General features: G+C 40.0%; 1 protein-coding gene across 1 annotated transcript in view; it reads right to left on the reverse strand.

Moving 5' to 3' along the window:
• The window catches only part of Iqch (IQ motif containing H), a 184,022-nt gene that overhangs the window by 111,332 nt on the left and 54,511 nt on the right, over nt 1-18,179 (reverse strand). The window contains exons 6-9 of the mRNA XM_027414782.2: nt 11,238-11,358; nt 8,065-8,193; nt 3,546-3,619; nt 1,657-1,695 (exon numbers count right to left, since the gene is read on the reverse strand). Coding sequence (XP_027270583.1) covers nt 1,657-1,695; nt 3,546-3,619; nt 8,065-8,193; nt 11,238-11,358 — 363 coding nt within the window. The remainder of the gene's footprint in view (nt 1-1,656; nt 1,696-3,545; nt 3,620-8,064; nt 8,194-11,237; nt 11,359-18,179) is intronic.

Below are 18,179 nucleotides of genomic sequence, written 5' to 3' on the forward strand. Positions count from 1 at the left end.
ATTGTCTGATTAAAATGGTACAGCTGACTCATCCATAAAATATTAAGTTTTCCATGGAGGCAATCACAAGAATATACTGGAAAGATACTAAAGAAACCAAAGCTATAAAAGTGATTAAGAAACAATCCTTACCCCAGCTTTCCTAACACTGGGATTACAGACATGCCTCACCTCATCCAGTAATTATTGACTATCTATTTAATTAATCTAGAAGACAGAAAAAGGCTATCTATATTGAAGCTGATAAAAACAGACATGACAGCAGAGGTGACGACTGCTTTCTGATAGGGAAGAAAGCAAATATGACACAAACTTATCATCTAAGCACATGGCACTGGAAAGGGAAAGCATTAAATACACTGGATAGGAGAACATGCAATATATTTTAAAAGGATTGTCATTGTGAATGATGAAGATTTGTAGGTTTCTAATGCTTTGGGGGTTTGGAAGTCATGCAATCCACTTTCCTGAACCAGCTCTATCATTTACCTTGGATGACTCACCTCTCTCTGCCTGATTCCTCCTAGTCATATGGGAATAATAATAGCACCTACCACCTAGAGATGTGAAAACAAGGGAAGCAACCCACTGAAGATGTTAGAAATAGAGCCTAGTGCAGTACAGGTCAGCAAAGCAGCTGTACTAGAAGTAGTATTTGGAGGACTGGCCCCTAGGAAAGAACTCCTATATAAACCTCACACTGCCCTTTTGCATCTAACTGGCCAGGGGCAGTGACAGCACAGAGGTTCCTCTATCATCACCAGGGGTCAGTGAACATGGAAAGTGTGTCATGCCACATACACGGGACATGCTGAAGCCATATCAGCAGTTCCTAAGTGTGCCAGGTAAATTAAGCCTTGGGGTTCTTTAAGAATGTTCTCTTTTTGAGGTACAAAGTAAAGCTCATGGTCTCTACATAGTGAGAAGTCATGAGAATGAGAAGGAAGATGTAATTGCGTTGATCAGTTAGTAATCCGGGAGCAATGCATGCAGGTTCGGAAGGACTGTCTGCAATCACTGTTGTAAATCCAGCCTTAAGCACCACTTCTGAGAAGAAGTGGAAGGGGGCTCCCTTCTCGAGAGGAATAGACCTTACTAGAATGTTCCTGCCATACTGTGGGGACAATTTCATTTTTCCTTTTTGTTGTTGTTGCTGTTGCTTTGGTTGTCATGAACTGCTTAACTCTAAATTCTGTTTCCTCAGCCTACTTTACAAACACAGTATGTGTACATACACGTGCACGCACATGCTTGTATATGTAAGTACAAGTGTACACGCGTACACATGTGAGCAAATACCAAGAAACTAATCCATTCATTTTTAACATCTATACTTTCAAATGATGACAATCTTTGAAGCTAAAGACACACGTGATTCAGCCACATTTTGAGGATGAGAAATCACTTATCTGGACTGAAGACAGTGTGGCATGAGTCAGTCCTGACAGGGATCAAAGAAATGTTTTTCACTTTAAGTGAACCACAATTACTTTTTTTAAACCATGATCTAATTTCTTTTATAAAGAAAGTGCAAAAGTACTTTTGTTGCCAATTCCAGCTGTCAAGTTGCCTCCCATACTTCTGCCCTGAAGCAAAAGGAATGGAGGACATCAGGTGACAGATCCCAAATTCCAACTAGTCACACAAATTACTGACCTTCCTATCGACGTTTCCTCTTGGCCTTTTGCCTTTCCCCTACAATGAAGAATGGGACACAGTTTAAATCAAAATGGCTCTCATGGGCAGTATTACAAAACAAATAGAAGGCTCAGTCCTGTCCACCCCCCCCAACCCCCACCCTTCTTCCCTTCCCCTTCTGGGCCCTCCTGTCCCTACCCACACAGGCAGTGGCTAGTAATCAGAAGGACCTTCCCCTCCCCCAGACATCCATACTGTGCAAGTCAAGCCCCATTCTGCTTTCAGGTAAGGGTTTGAGAAGTAAATATTTACATATGCAGCCACTCCGAAAGGCATTTGTAAGAAAGGGTTTCCTGTGGTGTCACGCTTGGGGCTGAAGCCTTAGTAGAGGGTCTGCAAAGGCTCCAATATGGAGCCCAGCACCTGTGTCTTTCTCTTCACCATTAATGTCCACACCCAGTTTACCATCTACCACTATTAAACAATCAATTCAGAAATGTACCAATCTGAGGTCACATCCTGTTTTTAAAAGTAGGGGAAACCTTAGTGAATCAATAGGGGAAAATAATGCCAGGGTTAATCAGCATTTAGAAAACACATTATCATTAATTTTTTTTTTTTTTTTTTTTTTGGTAAACTGCTTACTGGCTAAAACCTCACTGTGACATGGGTATTACCTGTAGATTTGATCTCTATAAAACAAAGGGAACAGAGAACTCACTTGGAGTGAGAATCTAAACAGGTGCCTGGGCCCATGGCATTATGCACATCAGCCATGGCCTCCTCACAGCCTGTTAAACAGCTGAATTTGAAACAATAATGGTGCGGGCCAAGCACCTGCCTGAAGGCCTGTCTGTCTTGGGATTTGGCCATTTGCATTGATTTTCTTTCTTTCTTTCTTTCTTTCTTTCTTTCTTTCTTTCTTCCTTTCTTTTCTCACATTTTTCATGAAACGCAAATATTTGCCATGGCAACTGGGATGTCACATGACATTCTGTTCCATAAGCAGCCTGGCAATCTCTTAAAAGGAAATGACCCACCAATGTTGAAAATGCAGCCAAGACTTCTGGAGGGTGTTTGGGCATTTAAAGAGGAGGTGCAGGAGAGCAGGTAGCAGCCTGTCAGGCTCAGTGGGGCTAATTTCTCTGGAGCTGCTCTCTAATTCCTCTTTCTTTTATTCATGAGAACAGCTAAAAACATGACTAAACAAGGTATACCAGAAAAAGTACTGCCAGATGTCTCCTTTCTATGGAGAAAAGTTTCAATTACCCTAAATCTGTCAGTGGTCCTTAAAATGAGAAAGGATCCTATTAAAAAACCCAGCCCCTTTAAACTGGGAACACCTTCAGGAGGGTGAATTACACTTTATGGTGAGGGGCTAATGTTAAAGAACAATTTAATAAATAAATAAATAAATTGTTCCTCTTCCCCATCATTGTTTTCTGTAAAACTTGGAGGGCTTGTCTTTCCTTATGCAAAAAGACAAATGAGATACAGGAAAAAAAAAAAAAAAAAAAAAAACAACCTCTCGATAGCACAGATATAGATGTAGACCACAGATGTAGATGTACAGCAAGAGTTACTGTACCCAGACTCCTGGCCTCTGACCAGCTGCTAGCATAGGCAGATCACTTACTTGCAAATCTCACAATAATGCAATGGCTCTTGCTATCTTAGACCCAACCCACAGTGTCATGGAGTTGACTTGTGCATTCATCTTCCCCTTTAAAAGCTGGAGCTGCCTGTGTAAGGTCAGTGGTGAGCTCTTCCCCAGCAGGTGGGAGGCCGTGCGCTTGACCCATAGCACCACAGAGAACAACAGTCAGATGAAATGTTCCTTCAAAGCTGCCTAAAGGACGCCTATCCCAGTGTATAGATTGCTTGCTTTCTGTTGGAAGCATGAGTACCTTTATCTTTCGTTTGTTTTGAGACACCGCCACTTCTGGAACCTGGTGTTTCTTCTGAGCTAGAAGGAAGTGGGCTGTGGATGGAGGCAGGGCAAAGTTATTTCTTCCAGAGAGGCTGAGCCATTTGATATATGCTATGATGTTTGGCTCAAAAGCCATGTGGCTCTGTCACCCACTGTTTGCTTACTCCCTGCATTTGCTGTACCCGAACTGTGACACCTCTGTGACTGCTGACTCCAAAGCAAAATCTACAATAGGGCAACTTCTTCCTAGAACACATGGTCAACCCACCTCATGCAAAATGCCTGGATGAAAATTAGACTTGAAAAGCACAAGGATTAGAGAGGAAAATTTGTCTCTTAAAATGAAGACTCCTTTAAGTAGCCAGATTCCCAAGTTTATGTATAAGATAATTAATAGTTACATATGATAGACTATTTTATTAGGTAGCTACTAAAAAGATGACTAAAATTTAAAATGACTTGGGGGAACTGATATGGTGAATAACACCATAAAGATTATTTTTTAAATTAATTAATCTATAGGCAACAAGTCTCTCAGTCACGTCTTCCCTGCCAACTGACTGCAAACTCAACTACCCTCCGAAAATAGCCAAGCCTGGCATTCTAGGGGAGAAAAACCCTATCATTATCCTTATCAAGCAAGAAAAGATTTATTTAAATGGTTAGTTGGATACAAAGAAGAAGATGAGAGTCTTCTTCCATCCCAAGTCCTTCAACTCAGCCCTCTTTTCTGTAAGTTCTGTAAAAGAAGTCTTTGAAAGGATTGATTGACATTGATCAAAACTTAATAAATGATAGCAATGCACAACTTAGTCTCACTTGGAGGACTCCATGAGCTCAGCCTCAAGTTGGGCTACAAGGAATCTTTTCATGCATTTTTTTAGAAGTAGCAAGAATTTCAAAGCATTAAAACTTGACACATAAGGAATCTGCTGCATCTGGACCAGTCATACCCACTCTCTGATTCCCCTGGTTTCTAGCAAGTCTCTCTGTGACTGTTCCTGGTTCTGCTGCCCAGTGCATCAGTGGCTACAGACCCCTTTAGAAGCCTAAAAGCTCTTGCCTTGACCTCTGCACTCTTCTGCTATGTTGCTCACTTTGGACTCTGTTATCCATCTCTCCCCATCCTGGGGTGTCTTGAATCCATACATTCACCGTAAAACTGATTCTTCCTAATGTCTGTAGACTCACTCAGTACAGTTTTTGTTTAAATTTCAGGCTCCTAGAGACAAGTGAGCTTTGTGGCTAAATTCCTGTGTTTAGACAACATAGCAGTTGGTAAGTTTTTGACTTTTAAAATTTTTTGATAAAACTCCAAGGTTTATACATTTTGCATGGATGAGCCACAACTAATGGGATCTAAGGTTCTCAGGCACCTGCTCAGAGGCTGTCATTTTGCTGCCCTTCACTCACCAGCCTTGGATTTTATGCTCTTCATTCACCGGCCTTGGATTTTATGGAAGGTATACATTTGAGTTATGTGTCTGCATCTTTAACAAAACAATCCCTAGGGTTGCCTGATTTGAAACACAATTTCCTTTCTAGAAAATTTCAAAGACAAACATTTCTAGGAGAAACACTGGCAATTTCAGAGAGGGAAGAACCATTCATTTGTAAAGTAAAAAAATAAATAATTTCATGTGTAAAAATGTATTTTGGCTGCATGTATGACTGTACACCACATACATTGCCTGGTGGCCACAGAATCCAGAAGAGGGCATTGGATCCCTTGGAACTAGAGTTACAGGCAGTTGTGAGTTGCCACATGCATGCTGGGAACTGAAACTGAGTCCTTTGCAGGTACTCTTAACTGCTGAGTCATGTCTCCACCCCTTGGTATCTTTCCTGACAAATCTGTATGCTTCTGTGGTAGTTACTGATACTTGCATACAAATAGCTGCCTCTTTTCTTCCTGCATAATTTTTAAAAACTTTTTTCTTTCAGATCAAGAATACACCCAGTTCCTAAGGTTGTCAGACTTAGCAAGAAATAAAGGATATGCAATTTAAAAGTTTAATTTTGCAAGTCAGTTTTAAATATATCTCAATTATTAACTCTATTTAGGTAGTCAACAAAGGACATAATGCTTATTAATGGACTGGACTGAGCACAACTCATCATGCTAAGTATTTAGTCTAAGAATGTCTAAATAAAAACACTGGCCCTATCCCTGGATATTTCCTTGTCTTCCTTGTGGCTAGTGCTGATGAAACCTGATAGATTTAAGAGAAAATATGCCTACACCACCATTTTCCCCCTTCCCCACCTAGAATGTGTATGGTAGGCCCGGGTTTGCAGGAGGGGTCCTTACAGCCAAGAGGGTGAACGTGAGGATGAAAGCAAGCATGAGGGAAGGTCAATTAGAGGGAGCACCGAGAGTTCTCTCACCCCCAAATAAATACTTACTACTTAAAAGACTAAACCCAGAAAGTTCTGGAAAGGATGTGGATAAAACAAGACAACACACATCACAATAAAATATGAAAACTAAAAACAGAATAAAATATTGAAAACAGGTTGAGAAAAGTAACATCTTACCTAAAGAAGAGGAATTTCACTGTCAATGGATTTCTAATCAGAGGCTGAAAAAATACATGGCATGACTTCTATTTCTCATGTTAAGATGAAGACATGTCAACCAGAATCATATGCTCAATGAAAATTTCTTTTAGGGGTGAGAGAGATAGCACAGTGGTTGGGAGCCCTGGTGGCTCTTTCAGAGGACCCAGACTCAATTTCCAGCAACCACATGACAGCTCATCCACATGTCTGTAACTCCAGATCCAGGGGATCACACACACAGACACACAGACACACACACACACACACAGACACACACACACACACAGACACACACACACACACACACACACACACACACACACATAGAGAGAGAGAGAGAGAAAGAGAGATAGAGAGAGAGACAGCGAGAGAGAGACAGAGACAGACACAGACACAGACACAGAGACAGAGAGAATCAAAACACCAATGCACATAAAAAGTAAACATTTTTTTAAAGCTTTAATTTTTTTTTCTTTTGGGGGAAAATATGGGAACTGAACACATTTCCAGATGAAAGAAAATCAAAATACTGTATCACTCATATACAGACTCTAAAAGAACAGCTAAACAGGGAGGAAATGATCAAAGAAGAATGCTTAGAAGATGAGAAAGTGAAGAAAACAGAAAGAAATATCAGCAGAAATAAAAGACATTCCTTTTCTTTTTGCATCTAGAAATTATATTTGATTGTTGAACCAAAAATCTTTAACACTTCCTGGTATGAATCTAAATGTAGGTGGATGAAGCAGACGTGAAAGCGTCTTAAGACACAGAGATCATATGCCTAGGCATTCACCCAAAAAGAGGAGAGCACGTGTGCAATCACAGGCCTGAGCATCCCTTCAAAGAGTGGAGAGCACTCACTCCAGACAAAAGCTGCACACCAATGTTTACTGGAGCTATCTCATAACTGCTGAAAATTCCAAGCTACTCATGTCCTTCAACAGGTGCACAGCTAAGCAGCTGTAGCATGCTAACATGGAACATTACTCAGCAGCAAATGGGTAATTATCACAATGAGCTCCAACTGAATCCAACAACACATTAAAAAGAACCCATATCATGATCAAGACAGATTCATGCCAGGAATGCAAAGATGGCTCAACATATATATCAGTTAAGTGTAATACAGAATATAAACAGAATCAGATAAAAATCCTGTAGTTATTTCAGTACACACACAAAAAAGCCTTTGACAAAGTTCAACATCTTTTCCTGATAAAAGCTATGAAGAAACTAGGAGTAGAATGATCATACCTCACTATAACAGAGGCCACATATAGGCTATAAAGTTTAATGATACAAGGAGTGCACAGACTCTCAACTCTAACACAACATACTCAGACTCTCAACTCTCTAACACACCATACACAGACTCTCAACTCTCCAACACACCATATACAGACTCTCAACTCTCCAACACACCATACACAGACTCTCAACTCTCTAACACACCATACACAGACTCTCAACTCTCCAACATACCATACACAGACTCTCAACTCTCCAACACACCATACACAGACTCTCAACTCTCTAACACACCATACACAGACTCTCAACTCTCTAACACACCATACACAGACTCTCAACTCTCTAACATACCATACACAGACTCTCAACTCTCTAACACACCATACACAGACTCTCAACTCTCCAACACACCATACACAGACTCTCAACTCTCCAACACACCATACACAGACTCTCAACTCTCCAACACACCATACACAGACTCTCAACTCTCTAACACAGTGTACAAGCTCTCCGTGGCTATCCTCAGCTCTTTTATTTACCCAGATAACCTCAAGATGCTTAAACTCTCATATTGTCTGTTACTGAAGATTAAAGTTGTCCATTGGCAGAGTCCACATTTGGTAGGGAGAGACCATTCCTGCAGAACCCCAGCTAAGCACACAGGCATGGTGTCTTACCTTCTGTTGAAATCCTACGTGGCTCATCAAAACTATGCAGAGGAACTGCTTGGGGTTTAATGGGTGGATTCTGAAAGGTGATCCTTGCTGTTGGGGGAATCAATCCCCGTTGGATCATACTTAAGATCCCTAAAAGGAAGATTAATGGAACAACAAAACACGAGTTTAACTCTAAGCAATTCTACAAAGTCTGAGCTCTATGAATTTCACAATGGTAACTTAACATATTCATCATCTCATTTGTAAAGGTACATTCTAGTGCCTTAATCTTTTGCATGAAAAATAGCTATAGCACATTTTAAGCTTAATATTCTAACCCAAGGGGAAAATCATTTCCAATTGCGATATTATGAAATCAAATTGCACTAAGATAATTTCATTTTTATGTAGAAATATAATTTCAAGACAAACTAAAACTTCCTTACACTTAGAGCATTTTCAATCACTGGTGATTTTATTGCTCTTTTTGAAATTCAGGGATATGAGGCATACATTCTTAATAACTAAGGTTTTTTCTTTTGTTCTGAAAGAAAAAAATTTGTGTACTTGAACCCATGTGCCTGCTATTATAATCACTCATATTTTGTAAATGAAGGAATTACCTGTACACATTCTCATATCATCAGGAGTTATGAAAGCCAGATTGGATATTTGACTATATTAGAGCAACATGTTAGTATTCATGAAACCAATGTACAGTTTCTTGTCATCAGCAAGGCTGAAGCCAGGTCTTTCTAAGGGCAAGGCACCTTGTTAAATGAGTAAATGGGTAAATAAATAAACAAAGCCTGCTGTCAAGGACAGAACTTTCCTTACAGTGGGTCTATTGTTTTGATGTCAGAAACCCAGAAATTTGGGGACTACCTGCAACAAACTTGGGCTAGGACTTCAGATTCTTGTTGTGCTCTTACACAAGAGAAAGAAAAGTGAAGAACTTTCTATTTCAACAAATACCTAGTACACAAACTAAAACCAAGAGCTGGACTAAGTTGAAGAAGTTGACACTCTTAGGAGGAGATACTGTTTGTGTCTGCTTCAGGAACCCCATGAGGACAGCATATTGTTACTAGGAATGTTATCTCAGTGTCACAGCAGGTCAGAAGAATGGTCACTGATGGGCTAGAAAGCACAATCATTTGTGGGAGGACTTTTTTTCTTATTGAAGGTGGAGATTTCTGATCCCTGTTCCAGACCTGTCCAAAAGCTCGAGAAGAGCCTGAAGATATGAAGTCTTGAAGCTTCATCATAACATGTATGTGCCCTGACATGTGAGAACGACCATCCATGTTAACAAGCACTCCAGCCCATCTTCTTCTCTATGCTTACAACTTTAAACCCTCTGAGAAATCAGTCAGATTTCAACTTTCTTATCACTAGAACTGAGCAAGCTCTGTGTTTTAAAATAGTATGATAAATAATTTGTCTTCACAAATATTTTTCACCATCCAGGCCAAATCCCATGTGTAAGAGCTGTGTCTGCTTCCCAGCTGTGAAAACTAAATTCTGGTCTGTGTGCCATGAAACTTGCATTCTCAACTACTGACTTCTTAGATTTTGCCAGATAATTCAAGAAAAACTAGGGAATCCTTTTCATGTGGATATTGTTCATCTTTCATCTCATGCTGAACTTGTGCAGACCTGGAGTGGATCATAGATGTCACTTAATGGCACCAAAACACCTGAAAATTTCACACATATTTCTGAGACTTGTGCCTTCCTGACACTAATATTACCATATCTGGTTATGTACCATAACCAGATATATGGCAACTACTCCATGTGTGCTAATTGGTTGACTAATTACAAATATGATAGGCCATGTGTTCTCTGGTAGATTTAGAAACAAAAATGTAACTTCTGTCTTTCTGCACAAACTGCCTTGATCCTAGACTTACCTTTGTCTTATAGTTATTTTTATCTGCTAAAGCGAGGATCAATTCATTCACTCTTCCTAATTTCATCAAGTAGGAAGATGACACTGAAGCAAGAAATTCACTTACTGTTGTTACTCAGTGTTCCTGGGACGTCAACAGTACGTAAGCTACTAGAAGGTGTATGCCACAGGACTTCCCACAGCTAGAAAGTTAAGCTATGGGAAGCTTAACAAATTCAGAGACTCATTACTTTCTAGGGTATCCACCGCCAGCAGACAGAGGTCAGCAGACAAGACCCAAGAGCTAGACACCAGAGGATTTTGAATCTCCAGGGGTCACAAGAATGGTTTGGAACCAACTCTGGGTCCTGAATATTCCAAACAGACAGGAAGTAAGATTATGAATAACTCAAGGCCATCTTCCTCCATTATATTTGAGATAGGAAAGGGGATCCACTTAGCCATTCTTTAACACTCAGCCAGTCAAATGAAACTAAGAAGATTATAGTAGATATCGAATTCTAATTCTTTGACTTAGTTATTTAATTTGTTTATTCATTCAACTCACATTTTTTTAACCTACAAAAACTCTAATACAGTCCTGGGCACTGTGGATACTGAGGTAAAGATCATACCACCTTTTTTTTTTTATTAGAAATCCAATAGTTTGCAACACTAGACTTTAAAATATAACCCACGTAGTTAAAGGGGCTGGAGAGTTGGCTAAGTGGCTAACAGCAGTGGCTGCTCTTTCAGAGGATTCATGTTCAATTCCCAGCACCACATGGTAGCTCACAACCACCTGTAACTCTAATTCCAGGAGATCTGATGCCCTCTTTTGGGCTCCAAGAACATCAGGCATGCGTATGATACACAGGCATACACATATCCAGGTAAAACATTCATACACACAAAATAGTAGTAAAACTAAAAAAGCCATAGTTATATTATCTCTGGATTTGTGTTTTTGCATAGCAGTATTCTGAAATAACATCAAAAGGCAATCAGAAGAACATCAGAAATTAGTTAGAAAACAATAAACATGATAACAATTTTAATACATAGTACCAATATGTAAGTCAATAAATATTAAATCCATGAAATAATAGATTCAAAAGTGGAAGGGACTCATGATCACCTAATCCAGGGTGAAACTGAGCCCAGGTGAGGACTGACTTGTCTGAGGTCGGTCACCTAGGAAAATTAGTGGCTGAACTAGGATTCCAGCTCAGGGCCCTGATTACCCTCAAGGCTCTTGCCTCCATGTCCCTAAACATAACATGGCTGCACAATCACTAACCTTTACTGGCATCCTTTGGCAAGACAGGAATGGGAATAAAATGGGGATCAGTGCGATGAGATGGTGGCAGAACCGAGAGGCTGGATATTGTGGACCCTTTTACTAACCGATGAACCTTCTCCTAGGTGAGAAAAAAATGTTGTTACCTTCACAATGAACACAGTTTTCTTTTTGTAAACAATAAATTAGATTATGAATAGTTTCATTAAGTTTTAATAAAGTAGCAATACCAGCTCCGATTTTATTGCTCCTGAGTACTCTGTGCTACTGTCTTCTGTCAGGATTTTGTGTAATTTAAAATAGTTAATTAAATCCAATTAACATGTGGTGATTTCCACTATGCAAATTCAGTGTAGTAGTTAATAAAGGAACTATTAAGATTTTGTTCAATTTTAATGACTACAATATAAAAGTACTAAATCTTGACATAGGAGGTTTTGAATACAGCAAAGTTGTGCACAGGCAGATTTCCCAGGAAATAAATAAGAGTCTTGAGGTTATAAAAACGAACTGGAAAGATTTAAAGAAAGGCACTTAAGTCAATAGTAACAGGCTAAGTGTGAACCCTGAGTAGACTGCTGAAAACTAAGGAGAGGATAAAATACAATGTCTCAATAAGTCACACAGATAACCACTGTTCTTGCAGTCAGAAATGCTCTTATTATAGTTATGAAATAGGAATTGATTCTATTTAATGGGTTTTAGATTTTAAAGCTCATATAAGTTGCATATAAGTCAGACTTAATTGTATAGCTCAAGTACACTGTTTTTACCTTGATCATAGGAGGTTGTTGATTACTGGGCCCCTCTGTAGGAAGAATTCCTCTGTCTGCTGTTTTAAAACATTTAAATTTTCAAGCCATTTTCCAAGCATTAATTAATTTTCATAGCTTCCAGTGGAACTAGGTAATGGTTTACTACTTAACTTACAAGGAACTTAAAGCATGCAAGTTAGTAGATTTGCTTCAGGACACACATACACCAAATATGCAGTCTGTCCATTTAAAATGAATCTGGTTTTCCAACAGTGGACAATGTCATTGGTCTCAGTTGTATTACATCTTCTTGCCCATTAGGCTTAAGGACAGAAAATAGAATGTTCCTTTCAATCAGAGGTAGAAAATCTCTTTACAGATTAAATATTAGCTGAGCAAAGTGTTCAGGTCCTCAGCCAGGATGTGGTACTAAAGGGTAACGACAAAGCAGCATTTCCCAATGCACTGAACTCTTCATGATGCTCAACAAATAGGAGGAAAAAATTACTCTTTTTTGGTGCTGTGGGTCTTGTACATGTCTGGCAATCACTGTACCACAGAACTGCATCTCATGGCTACAAATAATATTTAAGAAAGAAGTGTGTGAATACATATGCAGGTCTGGGGCTAATACTGGGTATCTCCCTGGATTACTTTCTTCTTTATTCATCAAGGCAGAGTGTCTTGCTGAACCCAGAGCTAGCCAGTTTGTCCAGAGGATCCCATTTCTGCCTTTCTGGGATTATAGGCTGCCTCTACAACTGCTGGACTTTTACACAGGTTCTAGTGATCCCAACTCCAGTGCTCACACTTGGGAAGGCTTTTACTTCAACTATTGCACCATCTCCCCAGCCCTTAATAGCATTTTAAAAGGGAAAAGTAGACAGGAAGTGCTGTCTGTTGCCTTCCACATCAGTTGGAATGGGAAGAGCAACTAGCCTTTTTTGCAGTTCCAGTGGGGGATCCTGCAGGAGAGTCATACAGAATCCCAGCCTTGCTGAGATAAAAGGGTTGCTCTCCCTTGTCCTTAGCTCTCTTCTCTCCTCCTCTAGACCTGAGTTGCTTCTGGAATCTCCTCTTAATCTGAGAGACAGAGATAATCACCCAATGTATGGTAACTAGACTGGCATATTGTTACAATTTACTGTAACTAGAGCAGGCATATATGTGACTGAGGAGACCTAGTATCAAAAGGGAAAAGCTCTCTTACTTGTCTGGCTGGTATCAAGGTCAGTGAAATGAAGGTAAATTGAAGGAAGAGAGAGAGATTCCTTTTCAACAAAACTGTCAAGCTCGGTGAAGAAGTGAAATACAGGTTTGGCAGTTTGGGGGCACAGAGCATAATTTATCTGGATTTTCTGAAAGCCTTTGATAAAGAACACCTGACAACTGCCTTTTGAAAGCCAAAGCAGAAAGATCCACTATAAAATACATCATTAAGAATGACACAAAGGAGAGGCTGAGGGGCAGAGAACAGATTCTGTCCTGCAATCAGCAGATTCATAACGCTGCTTTCTTCAGTTCCTCACACCACACCAAACAGCACACTGCGCATGCTAAAGAGGCAATGGGAGGATGAGTGGATGGGATACGGGAGAGGGCTACAGGTTACAGAAAATAAATTCCTCATTGTGGCTAAATAAGAAACATCTGCCCTCTGCTGTCTTTTCCTTCGGCAAGGATAAACATTTCTGTATGAACTTGGTTAGGGAGAGAATTAGCAAACTTTAGCATTTACTGAGCACTTACTATGTAACACTAACTTTAATACATTGATCATTAAATTTCATGAGCAATGGGAAAGCTTAGAGCTAAGGGAGTGTAGAGTCAGGAGCAGTTAAGTCTGCCTACTGGTGTTATGGGGATGTTGCAGCAACTCAATCCTGACTGTATATTGGACCCACTTGGCGAGTCTCTTGAAAACACTGCTGCCTGGGCCCCCAATCCTGGGCAATTAAATCAGAACCGTTTAGTTCAGACCTGGGCCTTGGTATTTCTGTAAGGCTCCCTGGGAAACTGTGATGTGCAGCCACGGTTATGATGTAGTACAATGGATGATATTTAAATGTCATCTTAAAAGAACATGGAGTTACAGGAGATGGGTTAGAAGATGCAGTTATAGGTGGAAAGGATGGTGCAAACCAAAGCAGCACCGAAGCATGGAGGTGTTGCCAACCAGGAGAGGTCTGTGTGGCTGGAAAGGGTGGGCCTGTTGGGGGAGGGGTGGAGAGTGACACGAGATAGTGCCTCCCTGAGACAATCACCACTTTAGAAGCTGCTTTGAGGGATGTACTGATCCCCTAGAAACTTCTAGGACCACTACTTCTGTATTCTTCTCTATTCTGTGAACAGAGTATATAAGACTACCACGTTTTGCCATTTGTAAAATATGTAAACCTTCACACATTGACATAATATGGAATATAATTATTCAATGGTCATATCATAAACAGAACAATGCCCTTTATATATGGTCTTTCATTATTGCTTCCAAATCTCAAATTCAGAACTCTATTGCGTTGTCTAAATCTTCTAAATTAGTTTAGAATCTTTTTGAAATAAACATATAGGGCCTCAAGGCTACAGCCCAGTGGTAGAGAGCTTGACTAGCATGAGTGAAGCCCTAGGTTCAGTCCTAAGCAGAAATAAAGGAAAGCTGAAAGGCAGAAGCAGCAATCATAGTCCCATGACTCAGAATTTTGAAACAAAGACCATCCTATCCATTATTCCAGCACAGACGCTATGTGCTCATTCTAAAGATCCCACCAATTGGAAACATGGAGATAAAACTGAAAAACCACACCAACTTTCATTAGAAGACTTATCCTCCTTGTTTTCTTTACAAGGATTGATACACTGATGTATAATAATAGTGGGTACACTACATTATTAAATTTAATTTGATGCTGGACATTGGTGGCGTATGCCTTTAATCCCAGCACTTGGGAGGCAGAGGCAGGTGGGTCTCCGAGGCCAGCCTGGACTCCAGAGCGAGTGCCAGGATAGGCTCCAAAGCCACACAGAGAAACCCTGTCTCAAAAAACAAACAAAAAAAATTAATTAATTAGACATGAATTTAATAGAGGAAAAGGATCTGAGTTAAAAACATCAAATTATGTTATTGTTGTTATTATCATTACTATTATTATTATTATGAGAGTTTCATGTAGCCTGTGTTGGCCTTAAACTTGCTATGAGTTATGACCTTGAACTTGGAGATACAGGCAAGTGCCTCTATGCCTAGTTTATTTGGTGCTTGAGATTGAACACAGGTTTCTGCATGCTAGGCAAGCACCAACAATTTATTAAACCTTAACAAATACTCCTCTACTCCAGAATTCCTCTGAAGTAAATTGCCTTTACCCAGTGGCAATTGTGCCCCCCCCCCCACCGCCCCTCTCTTCCAAGACGAGACTCTTCTGTAACAGCCTTGGCTATCCTGGAACTCTGTCTATACAGCAGAGCAGGCTGGCCTCAAATTCACAGAGATCCACCTGCCTCTTGCCTCCCAGGTGCTGGGGTTGAAGTTGTGCTCCACCACTGCCCGGAGGCAATTGGTTTTTCTTTAAGGGGAAGGACAGTAGATATTTCAGGCATGTTTTATGCAGGTTGACTGCCATAAATGAAAAGTAGCACTAACAGCATGTAAAAAATGGGGTGAAGCTGACTGCTAAGGTCTGAACATCTGTGACCCCAAAACTGAATATTAAAATGGATACTCCAAGGATGCTAAAGGGAGGTTGGACCTTTGGGAGATGACTACATCATGAGGATGGCGCCTTCGGGTACAGAGTTAGGACCCTTATGAAAATGGCCCCATAGGATGCCTTTCCTTTCCACCATGTGAGACCGCAATGACAGAGTACCTTCATTGTCAGAAAGCAGGGCCTTCACCAGGCACCAAATCTAAGAACCCTGACTTTGAACTTCCCAGTCACTACAACTATAAGAAATCTGTTTCTGTTGTTAGGAGCCATCAACTCTATGGCCTTTTGTTAGTGACTGAATGGACCCAGATACTATATTCTGATAGAAGTTTTATTCACAGGAACAGGTGGCTAACCCTCAGGCAATAGTTTGTAGACTCATGTTATACAGCTGAATAAAGCTAATTATAAAAAACTAGCCCAAGTTTTTATCATAGATAGTACAGCCTAACTTCAGAAGAAGGGGCATCAGAGTTCTTGCTGTGCCTACCTCCTTTCTTTCTCCTCTCAATTTCAGAGTATTTTTTACATTGTCTGGACGTACAACATTCACGTTCTGTTTTGATGCTACGGATGGCAGTGTATGCTATACATGTAAGTGGATCCAATGTCCGTCAACAGTCATTTTCCTGGCTCTTCTATACTAGCACTCCTTGTTTTGGTTGATAGGCAACCTTGAGCCATCAAATGGATCTGTTCAGCCAGTGCTTGTAGGTATCTTACTCCTTTACACATAAATCACATCTGGACTCATTTCTGATTTCAAAACTGTGTGGATAGCACATCACTGACCCTGATTGTAAGTACTGTGAAATCTAATGCCAGCATGAGTTTTCACTCTTTATAGGTGATTCCTTACTTCCTGGATGTTGAAACATTCTTCATCTTTAAAGTTGAGGTATTTAACTGAAATAATTTATGTTAAATATTCTGTCAGTTTTTTTCTGAGCTTCAGTTTCCTTTCCACCAGTATTTTGTTCCTTTTTTACTTTGAGAACTTTTTCTTACATCACTGAACATCTCTTACATTTGCTGGTTCTGTTTGGGGGGACACCAAATATCTTTCCATATTTGTTCATCTTTGCTTTTCATATTATGGTACCTATTTGTTCTCTAGGGCCTGTTTTATTTTCAAACATGACATTCCAATTTTGGCTGAGCAGATGGCTATCCAGTTACAGATAACATTTTCAGTATCCCTGTGACTAAATGGGGCATGTGACCAAATTTATGCCAATTTTGTGATGTGAGGGGTCCCTTGAGGCCACCTCCTCAGAAGGCTTTCCTTAGAGTTTCTTCACTCTTCCCATAAGGTGATACGTGGATTGGGGGGGAGCTTCTGCCATAGGAAAGAGACTGTCCTGTAGCCAGTGAAATGAGGAGACAGGAGGGACAGAATCTTGGGTGGCCAGAGCCAGACTTGGGTTCTCCATGGTGGACTGTTTTGTGAATGAAAAATAAACTTAAGTTCTTATCCTTTCCCCCCCCCCAATATTGCAGCAGTGTAGTCTGTACCAGAGAAATGTGGATATCAGTTAGCATCTAATTAATTTCCTTTGTCTTTTTCCTGTGCATATGCTGTGCTTACAGGCTTTCTTCCATGTCAGTATTTCAGTATTCAGCAGTATCTGTTCTCTTCCTTCTATTTATAGTTTATTTATTAGTTCCATAAAGTATTTTGGTATTCAATTTGTTTCTGGATGTCTGCAGTCTTCCTTTTTGTTTTATTCTGCTATTTTATCATCTTGTGGTTGAGCTCTAGTTTTACTTAATTTATGTTATCAAGCTGTGCTATTTATTATATGAAGAAATTATGAAAAATCCTTATGTTCTTGAGTTATGATTTTTTTAGACTGTCTTTTGTGGCCTAGAGTTCTCTCGCCTCCTGCCTCCTTTCCTTTTGTTTGCTATGGGTGAGATATGAGCATGGAGAAAACACAACCACCATAACCCACACAGGGACTGTATCATTCACACCAGCCAGTTAGCTCACCTGGTTGTCCTCCTTAGTACAATAAGCTTCCTTCTTCCCCATTTTCTGGTACTCATGTGTGATATGAGAACATACCACCCACTGTCCTGTTCTGTCCACTGGTGTTTGTTCCATTTATTCAGTGGGACTTCTGTGTGGAAACCTGAGCAAAACTCTTCTTAAATTTGTTCAGGCTATCCGAGTTTTGGGCAGGAAGAAGTGAGATTTTGTTTTACTTTGAGTGGTCTCAATTATTTCAAACTTTGTATATAAACGAAGAACTTTTATTATTATTTGACATCATTATTTGACATCATGATATTCTGAATTTATAAAACTCAGCTTCATACAAAATTCAGCCCACTATTTTCAGAAGGCTAGGATAAAGAATCAATGAGTGTACATATGAAGAGATAGGCCATCAGTTTTGTTTGTTTTATTTGAGACAGGGTTTCTTTGTGACAGCTTTGGCTGTCCTGTAACTCACTTTGTAGATCAGGTTGGCCTC

Source organism: Cricetulus griseus, chromosome 4 (genome assembly GCF_003668045.3).
Source record: "Cricetulus griseus strain 17A/GY chromosome 4, alternate assembly CriGri-PICRH-1.0, whole genome shotgun sequence".
NCBI lineage: Eukaryota > Metazoa > Chordata > Mammalia > Rodentia > Cricetidae > Cricetulus > Cricetulus griseus.